At 42.9% G+C, this 10,470-nt stretch overlaps 2 protein-coding genes across 2 annotated transcripts; one reads left to right on the top strand and one right to left on the bottom strand.

Moving 5' to 3' along the window:
* The first annotated feature begins 535 nt into the window (after window positions 1-535).
* LOC124687718 (cell surface glycoprotein 1-like) lies at window positions 536-2,733 on the top strand. The gene is made up of 2 exons (XM_047221470.1): window positions 536-860; window positions 2,295-2,733. Exons 1-2 carry the CDS (start codon window positions 675-677, stop codon window positions 2,508-2,510), a joined length of 402 nt encoding a protein of 133 aa, XP_047077426.1. The 5' UTR covers window positions 536-674; the 3' UTR covers window positions 2,511-2,733.
* A 964-nt stretch (window positions 2,734-3,697) lies between these two features.
* LOC124692615 (UDP-N-acetylglucosamine transporter UGNT1-like) lies at window positions 3,698-9,007 on the bottom strand. Its single transcript, XM_047226024.1, has 10 exons — window positions 8,738-9,007; window positions 7,079-7,155; window positions 6,442-6,600; window positions 6,195-6,328; window positions 5,667-5,797; window positions 5,543-5,587; window positions 5,356-5,453; window positions 4,204-4,311; window positions 4,067-4,123; window positions 3,698-3,989 (listed from the first exon to the last, which is right to left on the bottom strand). The coding sequence occupies exons 1-10, from the start codon at window positions 8,880-8,882 to the stop codon at window positions 3,915-3,917; spliced, it is 1,029 nt and encodes a 342-aa protein (XP_047081980.1). The 5' UTR covers window positions 8,883-9,007; the 3' UTR covers window positions 3,698-3,914.
* Window positions 9,008-10,470: the final 1,463 nt, after the last annotated feature.

Consider the following 10,470-nt stretch of genomic DNA (forward strand, 5'->3'; position numbering starts at 1 on the left):
TGCATTCTCGGTGTTGTACACACAATTACCGCTATCAATACACAGCGCTGCTAGGTTTCTTCCCCAGTACAGCCAATCATTTTTTTTACGGCGCAATGGCACCTCATTGGTCGGGGGTGCTGGCTTGCTGGGCCGTCGCTGCGACAGCACGATGTGTGTGTGTGCGCGCGCGCCGCTCATCTGGATGTGTGGCGCGTCTGTTGATTCATGCCGCGGTGGTGGTTGACCACAGAACTACGACGGCGACGACAAGGTGGTGCACCAGTTCTCACGGCTAGAGTCGGCTATGTCTTCTCCGTGGGTTGATGTCTGGGCCATCTCCTATACAATTCATAGCGCGGCCGCATCTTTGCCGTGGGCTCGGAAGCTCCAGTCTGCCCATGGCTTCGGTCCATTCCCTCATATCCAGGCCAGCGTCTGCCGCGTGGGCTCTGGAGCTCCTGCCTAAATGGCCGCGGCCCATTAGCGCATCTGTCTCCAGACTCCAGTCGACACATTTCTCCACCATCTCTCAACTCCACTCGGGACCGGCTCTTATCAACGACGGCTCCGCCGGTAGAGCACACGGAAGTGGGGAAACCCGAATTCCATCCCGACTTCTCCACTCCTCCGCTGCTCCGGCCTCCACCCAGGAGAGCGCTAATCCTGAACCGCCTCACCCTCAAGCTCTCCCCATGGCGTCCGCCTGGTGCCTCGTGGCCCCGCCCGCCGCGCCGGCGGCGGCGCCCGGCGCCCTCGGCGTCTGCGTCGCGCGGGCGGCGGTCCCGTCGAGGAGGCGCCGCAGGTGGGACGCGCTCGTCGTCTGCGTGGCCCCCGACGAGGAGAAGATTACGCGGCGCTCGCCACTCGATTTCCCCATCGTAATTCTTCTTCCCGTCCCCCCTACCCATTTTGCTTGTTCTCCCATGCTGAAGTAAATCCTATCGTTGGAAATTTTGTGGTTATTTTGTGCTTCGTGATTGGACGGGGCCATTTCTAATGCAAGTTAGTCTGTGCCTGTGGGTGTTACGAAGGTTGTTAGCACATATTGAGCTAGTGACATCCCTGTTTAATCCTTCACGCCTACTTTAGGAGTTTAGCTACAGTTCTGTATGATAAAACATTGTTTCTACTTAACTGATTGTCCTGCAAATGAAGTTGTTATACGGTGATATCCTTGTTACGTCCTTCTTGCAATTTGTACGAGTGTTGGCTTAGGTGTTCCATTCAAAGAAGATTCCCCAATTAGAAAACATATGCTATAATACTTAACTGACTGCCTTTAGAGCGGAGCTGTGTTATAGTGACACCACCGTCTCATCCTTACATTTTTAGTCGCATAACTGAGTTGTTGGAGTTGAAACAATGATAGTACCTATTTCGGGCGGTAGAGGTTGTTTTTTAGATGGTGCTCCATTCAATGAAACAACCATACAAAGAGCGTGTAAGACAAAAAGGTACTTTGGAGGTTTCCACCTAGGTCAGCAGGTTGTTGAGCAGATTTGTTACTTGTTGTGCAAATTATCTGAGGTTCGAATGTCAAAATCGTCCCACAACAAATACGCACATGTGCTAAATATTCTACTATACTTGAATTCTTGTCTTTTGAGTCGTGTTCCATGTACTTTAACGATGTTTAAAACAATCAGTCAATCACAGTTATTACAGCTCGGATGTTCTATCAGATCATTTTCTGCAGAAACTTTCCATTTTCCAGCTCTTGTCTTGATGTCATGATGCTATTAATTTTGATTTCTTAAAAGTAAATTATGAAGCATATATGGCCTACTGACCTAAGAGCTTGTTGCTGTTTTGCTTGTTTCAAAAATGAATAAATATCTTGTGTGACCCTAGGGTACTGTGGATGCACTAGTCCTTTAGTGTACAAGCAAGGAAAGATCATGATCATGCTAAATTGAGAGAATGCTAGGACTAGGGGCTTATGCGTTGTCTTAATACAAAGGACAAATTATGTTCAGGTTGTCTTGTATTTTTGACTGCAGTTTTGCTCCATCTGTGGGTTGTGACTCCTGCGTATATTGAAACTAATAACTCTATTTACTGTTACGCTGACTTGCTGAGCTATGCTGCAACAGTCATCATGGTTATAAGCTGCTATAATATTTTTGCTGTGTTTCTGCTAATATTTTGTTGTACCAAGATTGCCACTGTCTATTGTCATATGTCATTTAGCAAAGTTCTTTGAGAACTATGTCAATATACTAGCTAATTGTTTAGAGAATATTGTTCCATCAACCATTCTTCTTTTGTGCTACCATTGAATCTGATGCCCACCATCTATTGAACATTTGCAGGAATGGGAGAAACCTAAGCCTGGGAGGAGACCTGACATCTTCCCAAAGTTCAGCCCTATGAAAACACCATTGCCCCATCCATTACCAGCTGACGATCCTCTGGATGATGATGAGGAAGAAGAAGAGGAAGAAGCACAACCTCAAGAAGAACCACAGGAGGATGATCCTGACAAGGAAGATCCCGAGGAAGATGACCCAGACAAGCCTACTGAGTAATTTTGGATGAGGTGGGTCGTGGTAGATAGAAGCAGAATGTGTGGGGTTTGAGCTAAGTTCGGAAATGTTAGTTCTGTCGGCTTATATAGGCTCTAGACATAAGTTTGTTCTGCAAAGACCTTTGAGCTTTCCTGAAGCTATGAAGTTTTGTTCCACTGGTATCAGTCTGAATTGGGTATATTATACAATAAGCTGTTGCGTGTTCGACAACTATGTTCCTTAAGCTGATGCTGCTCTGATGCTCCAGGGTGCTAAACGAGCACTATGAGCTATTTTAACTGTCATAATATCATCTAAACTTGCACCTGCTGTTTCTCCGTTAAACTGAAGCTAGAATAATACATAGGATAAACTTCTCATGCATTCTGATATACGGAGTAATATGTTTCACCTATGCTGAGATGATAAAATCTTTGAGAACCACTTCTTGGTGATGCGATTGGTGATGTAGTCAGAGAATGTATATTTTTTGTGGGAAAGCCATCATGGCAACTTTATTGATTCTCAAATAAGGTTACATCGTTTATCAAGCTAGAAGCAATAAAATCAGGAGGATCTTCTGTCCAGACAGAAGTCAAGAAAAGCTGGCTTGTGTGGAACATAAGTACCTAATCCATTCCAAACTTTTCCTGTTAAAAATGGCAGTTGTTCCGTTTCATTCGTTTCAGGTTATCTCCTTCCTTTTTAAGACGGAACAACACTCTGTCGACAACTTGTTTTACAGTTTTTTTCTCGAAACATGTGTCATAATATATTACGAAGAAGACAACGTTAGAGTACAAGGCCCGAGCCAAACACAAAGATGTGTAAAAATAATTGTCAGCAAATCGTTTTACAATTCGTTGCTCCTCTAGAAATGGCAGTCGTTTTTGTTTCATTCGTTTCAGGTTATCATCTCATTCTTCCTTTTTGAGATGGAACACCACAGTGCCTACAAACAGATATCGCTATACATTTTATTACCTGAATAGTCTTTTTTTTTACGTGATTACCTGAATAGTTGTTCGAATAGTATTCAATGCTACTCTTTGGGAAGAGAACACATAATACAGAGAATAATTAGAGCATCCACAGGATTCATCGCAGGCTATTACTTGACAATTGTGACTGGCACCTATATTTTTCAAGTTGGGGAATTTGGCTTAGGATTAGGTGCAATAGTAAAGAGACTCTGCGATGGCGCAAAATGCTGAAATCTTGTTGTATTCTATTTCCTTGGCCAATTAATGGCTGTTCATTCATGTTCTACCCAGGACAACTGGAGTCCATAAATGCACACACATGAAAACCTACAAAATTTCTCTCCCATAGGCAGGGAGCAAACAGCATGATGAACACTACTTCGGTTAAGCCATACTGCCAATATCAGTATCTACTTCACTTTGATCTGGTGGACGTTAATATCTACTTTCCTTTGATCTTGCAGTAGGCGTACATGCCAGAGCCAAAGAATCCAAGCCCTTGGCCAATGACATTAAGCTGCCATAAGGGGGAAAAATGGGTCATCATTCATGAAAGGAATTAAATAGCTAGTGGTGGATGAGCAAGAAACTCACCAGATCAAAAGGAAGCCCACCAAATAATGCCCAGCCAAGTCCAACAGTAAAGAAATCCTGCAGGAATACAATCATGAAGAACATTTCAAAGTACTTCGCGCGTTGAGCAGCATGGAAGAACTGGATAGAGATCATACCTTCAAATTGCCACACATTGATTGTGTGAGTGCAGAATTCAGGATTGTGTTCCAGAAGATGGTGTAGTTTAGAAGAAACGCTAGCATACATGAAAATAGCAACACCACCTACAAATGGAATTATGTCATAACGATTGATACAAATAGGCCCTAGCTATCCCAAGGAAAAAAGTAAAGTAGACCGCTTTACAAAATTTGCATACAATATAAACACACAAGCGTTTCCAAAAGGATCCTGATAAGTCAAAAATTAACTGTAATGAACTAAAATCATACGGTAATGATATAAGTCAGGAGTAAGATTCATCAGCACCCACAAGATTTAAGATGTTGCGCAAGAAGCGGAAACTCAATTCAGCTCTTGGGAGCATATGCTCCCTCTACCTAAAAATTATATTTCGGAATATCGAAAAATTTTGACAACAAATTCTACATGTACATCTCCAGAATATAAGTGTGCTCGTCAAGTTTCGCGAGGAACCAATATTTTTTGTGATCTATGTAAAAATGAGAAAATTTATCTTCTGAAAAGACTTATTTTTAGCATTGAATTTTGTCTTTTGTATGCACGCCACACGACAAGTCATTTTTTTATGAAACGACTTTGTGAACACATAGCACGTGAAGATGTACGTGCAAATTTTCCGCTTCAATTTTTTTAATTTCAAAATGTGTGTAACATGTATTTCAAAATAAAGGGAGCATATGCTCCCATGTGCTAAAACACCACTCGCAGAAAGAAGAGCAATTCTATTAGAATCATAAACTGTTAGCAGTAAATATGAAATTAAGAAGAGGCTTAGAAAGAGTGGTACTATGTGAACATAGCAGCCATAGGACCTAAGCTAGTGTAAGCATGTCACTGGCTAAACTGCAACAATATATGTGCGCAACCAAACTAATTTCTGGGGTCGAGTAAATACTTCATTACGTGATCCCAGAAATAATAGGAAGCTGCAAACTGATGCCCCGTGACCTAGTGTAACAGCCAAAGATCAACCCTTAGTAGTAACTGATTAGCCCGCAAAATGACAGTGATACAAGCATCTCCAGTGAAGTCGATAAAGAACAAAACAAGATTGTGTGTTTTTTTGTGCATCCAAAAGTGCTGCAGGAGGGTAACATAAAAATTAGCTCTTCAATTTCATGTACCTGGAACCCTGGAGAATAAAGGTACGGAAATTCAACAGTCCGCTTGAGGTCACCCTGAATATACGTCAAGAACAGTACACAAGGTCCACAAACAAGTCCTGAAATCCAAATAAACACTTATGTAAATTTTATGACGCGTGAAGTATAAGGTTGAATCTTGGTTTGGTACTGGTAATTAAGATTATACCATTGCACCACATCAGGCCAAAGCTATTCAGGCCACTAGATTTTCCTGAAATAACAAAACAAGTGCTAATTAGAAAATTATGCAACTTGGATTGGAAATATGTGTGGCAAAAAATGCGCATTACCAATACGATTTATCGTTGCAAGATAAACAGCTGTAGTTATATTGGCGACGAAGACAATGGCATACCCACGAGCATCAAACGATAAGTCTCGAGCACCAGCGATAAACGCTCCAAATACAATCAAGGCCACACTGATAAACAGTTGGTTAGAAACCAGAAAGTGGAGTAATGGCACATTCAGAACACAACTGTGTTCTGAAAAATGTTCAGCATAACAGAACACAAGGATCATCATATTGCAAGCTAAACCAGTATCCTTATTCCAGACTACAGAATCAGGGTGTGGTAGCGATAAGAGCGTCAGACAGATTCTATTGTTATTGATAAAAAAAAATAACGATCAACAGGTAGTCAAAAATAGAAGTAGTGAATTAATGTACATGTGGGCACTGACTGTGAGAAAAGTTCATTGCACAAAAGAGGTCCATAGTAGCTAGCAAGCACATGTATTCAGTTCTAAGTTTGTCTGCTATGTAATACCTATACTGAAACAGTACAAAAGCAACAAAAAAAAATCTGGACATTCACCTGCCGATTATAGGTGGGGTGTGCTTCTGCTTTGCCAAGAAATACTCCATGATCATTGTAAATGCTACTGTTGTGCGCCTTAGAGTTGTATACATAGGAACATTTACTCCACGCACAGATTCCATTGAAGCTAGCTTTTAACAAAGCATCATGGAAGGTAAACATTATTCAGAATTAACAGCAAATAGTAATACAATTTCCTATTTGTAGATCAGCACTGGAATTGTGTGCAAGGGATTTAGCATACCATGTAGAGTAAGTAAGACAATGAAAGAGGTGAAGTACGCAACAATATTCTGAACGGCACGAAGAATAGTGAATCAGAAGGCACTGATGGTTCACTATTTGTGAAGGAAATAATCTTTAACCGTCTCAGAACATAAAGTAGGCATGTTGAGCACACCATCTGCACCATGTTGACTAGGTGTCAGAAAAGAAAACAGGAGGAAACAAATCATATGATAATAAGTTCAGACAACAGGTCCTATAGTTAAAGGAAGTTACTTAAGACATGATACACCATTAATAACTATATAACTGCGATATTTTAGAGTGTTAATAAAACAGAGTCCATTGTCTACAGCGTCCTGAATAAGAATGGGAACATTCTTCAACAAAAATAAGAACTGGACAGTACATAGAAGCTGGAATATCTTGTCCTTTCGAATAGGATGTAATATCTACGTCAATTAATTTGGAACGGAGGGAGTAGTTGCTAAGCATTGGTGGTTTACTACTGATAAGACAGATTGCGGGCACACAACATTTATGCACTCTGTTGATTGAATTCACAAAAATTCAGCAAATTAACCATATGAACTAGAATGAGAAGAGGGCATTAACACTACAAAATTTCCCAGAATACGTCCAAACAGATTAATTACCTGAAGGAGTGTAATGACGTTCGCGCAAGGGAACTTATAAGAAGATAGAGCTGCCTTATTAAACATCACCAGCAAAACTGCAAAATTGCAAAGTAAAGAATATCAATAAGGGAAATCCAGACTACTACAACATAAAGAAGAGAAACAAAATGTCATCAGGAAGTTACTGCGCGGAAACTGGTTTGTAATGCTTCGGAAGAGAAAAGGAAACAACGCAAAGAAATAGTATCATCGAGATCTTCATTCCCAGTTGTGTTTTGCAATGAATCATGTGTATATGCTTGCTTATTAATTCTGCCTAAATGGCAAGGGATTTTCCAGATTCTGTTTCTTTTCTTGTGTGTGTGTGCGTGTCGTCAGTGGGCCCACCTGAGTTTGCTCTGTCCTGCCATGCCATTACAACAATTTGGACAGATATGCAGACCCATAATTCAAGAGACGCATGTGTTGCATTAAAAAGTTATTCTCATTTAAGCCAAAATTTTAAAGGGGTATTCAAATTATTCCTCAATAGTACAAGAAAATCCTGAATACCATTTAGGTGCTATATGAAAATGATTCGCAGTAAAAATTCTGCTATGTAATGAGATACAAGTAAAAAAAACGCAGCTCTTAACCTATCCCCAGGTACACGAGTGACACCTAATATAGACAGCGTGCAGTTAGTGCTAAATCACAATACCATACCACGTGCTGTAATTCGTAAAAAGCATTAAAAGGAGCCACCCCAAAACATGGCAAGAAAAAGAACAACATACTCTGGTCTTATCCACACGACAGAGCACAGCCATCATTTAACTCCCGAATCAATGTCGTTATGTTTACAATTGGCAGATCAGGTATTGTGATATTCACTCCAAGCCAATTGTTTGACACCATTGATAGCCCTTCCAGCACTAAAACATCAATATGTAGTTTTCCCTGATGCATACCTGTGGTTATAACGTTTGTGCAGTATGTATTTTGTGTGCAACTTGCGGGATACGGCAATTGAGCTAGCAGTACTAAAACATGTTTATGCAAGAAATTCGTCTGAGCTGCAAGACAAGCCACAACCAAGCAGCGCTGACTCCAACTCCAACTCTAAGTTAGCTACTACGATGATCACAGAATCAGCAGGACAAGCTACCAGTTTCACAAACTGCCATATTTCCGTATCGTCGTATCCGTGCTTTTTCAAAATGTCGTATTTCCGTATCCGTATCGGTGCCGCGTAGGACACATCACAGACAATTATCATGTAGCTCCCGAATCAGCTTCATCGCATTAGCGGTTCAAGCACTAAAACTTCAATATGTAGTTTAACAGCCAGTTTTCGCTGATGCATGGTGATAATGTTTGTGCACTATGTATTATGCAGGTAAGTTGTGGCAATTGAACTAGCGGTACTAAAGTGGTTTATGCAAGAAATTCGGCTGAGCTGCAAGACAAGCCGAGAACCAAGCAGCGCTGACTCCAACTCCAACTCCAAGGAGGTGCATAATAACGGATGTAACGACCAACGGAAGCAAGCGAGTTAGCAGCTACGACTAGCACAGAATCAGCAGGACCAGCTACCCGTTCACAAAACTCGCCACAACCGTCAACGATTACGCAGCGCCAATTCGACAAGAGTATGGGGAAACCGTCCCGAGAGAGGCGCGGATCGAGGGAACTCACCGGAGCAGGACATGTAGGAGAGCGCGGCGACCGCGCCGCGTCGGGTCATGGCGGAGCCCTTGAAGAGCTCGGGCTCGCCGTCCCCCTTCCCCGCGTCCGCGGAAACCGGGAGCAGCGCCGCTCCGCCGCCGCCGCCCTTGGCCATCTCTCCCGCTCCCGGATCTCCGCCCGCGACCACGCCGAGGCAAGACTCAGGAGGAGGATATTTGTCGTGCGGATGCGCGGAAGGGGAAAGAAAGTGGCCGTTTGGAAAGACGGAGACTTGTCCGATCGGACGGCCGGTTTTGGGCGAGAGCGAGACTCGGTCCGCGCCGTGCCCGTGGGGCGATGGAAACTTCCGCCCGACCGTGCCGGCGACGACTGCCTGTCAGCGGCTCCGGCCAGCGCGGCGGCCGCCTCTTTATAGCCGGGGATTTGCCCGCTAATTACTACGAGCTTTAAAAAGTTGCCATCTTTTCTCTCTGAGAATTAATAACTTGCCATCTATGCTTTGCCTCGTGTGTTGCGTTGTTGGTCACGTCGGGATGAGATGAGATAGATCGAAATCGAACCCACCCAAAAGCACAGTTCCAAGCAACATGGGGGGCAACAGGGGTCGGGTGGGGTGGTGGAGGCTTATCTCAACCTCAACCTCAACCTCAACTGTGCGATGTCACCACATGCCACTAGCGCTCCATCGACCCGATCGGGTCGACTAAACAAAGAAATCCCTGGACAAGGGAAGGGATGAGATCAACAGGTCGGATATGGTGACGGGATGCTTGTGGTAAAGGAATGAACAACAGATTCGTGTCACCAGTTGCTCCAAATACGCAGGCCTGGTTCGGCGAACTGAATTTTTTGTCCCCCAGCGGGGCCGGGGAATGTTTGTTTGGTGTCGATCAAACAAGCAAATCTTGGGAGGATCCGTGCCTTTCTATCTTTGATCCGGTAATAAAGAAATTTTTATAAGGTGTCAATTACTCCCTCTGTATTTTATCGTAAGACATTTATGCCACACTGTTTTATAGTAATGTAAAACGTTTAAGTTGTATATCGTTCCGCGCCGCCTCCTAAAACCTTAGCCTCTCCTTCACCTCTGCCTTCACGGTAGGTTGGTTCCCCCTTCGGCCAGCCTCGCCGGCGTCAGGAGAGGTGGGGAACTCGATCTATGCATGATGTTTTTGATTGAAGTGGTATTTTCATAGGTTAGATTAGAGTTTCATCATTGTCTTCTTTTTGGTATATACCCCCAATAGATGACATCGTTTACAATAAGTGATCTTTAACTCTTCGTTCGACGACGAGATCTTCTTCCCGATGTCAATGGTGGTGTTGGAAGTATGGACCTTCATATCTTGCTTCGTCGGATCTATTTTGGATCTTCTCTCAAGGTTGCCACGAGGAAAATTGTCCTCCCAATATTTGTCCTAGCTGCTACGTCCTCGACAATGGTGATTCATCTTCTCGGTTCTCCAACGATGTCGACTAAGTTGTTCGGTTATTTTTCCCTGGCATATTGGTGTTGTTACTCTTGCCGATGTTGCTTGACTACTTTAATGGTTGCGCGCGTACATATAGCCTTGACATTGCGGCTCAAATTAAAATTATGAGAGAACCTCCATTAATATTTACAGGTCTATGGTTTGGTGTTTATCATCGGCTGCTTTCAGAAAGTACAAGATTGTGTCATTGAAGAAGAAAGAGTTTGAAGTCCTTCAAGATTTGCTCGTATCTTTTAGACTTTATTTTGT

This window comes from Lolium rigidum, chromosome 2 (assembly GCF_022539505.1).
Source record: "Lolium rigidum isolate FL_2022 chromosome 2, APGP_CSIRO_Lrig_0.1, whole genome shotgun sequence".
Classification (NCBI taxonomy): domain Eukaryota; kingdom Viridiplantae; phylum Streptophyta; class Magnoliopsida; order Poales; family Poaceae; genus Lolium; species Lolium rigidum.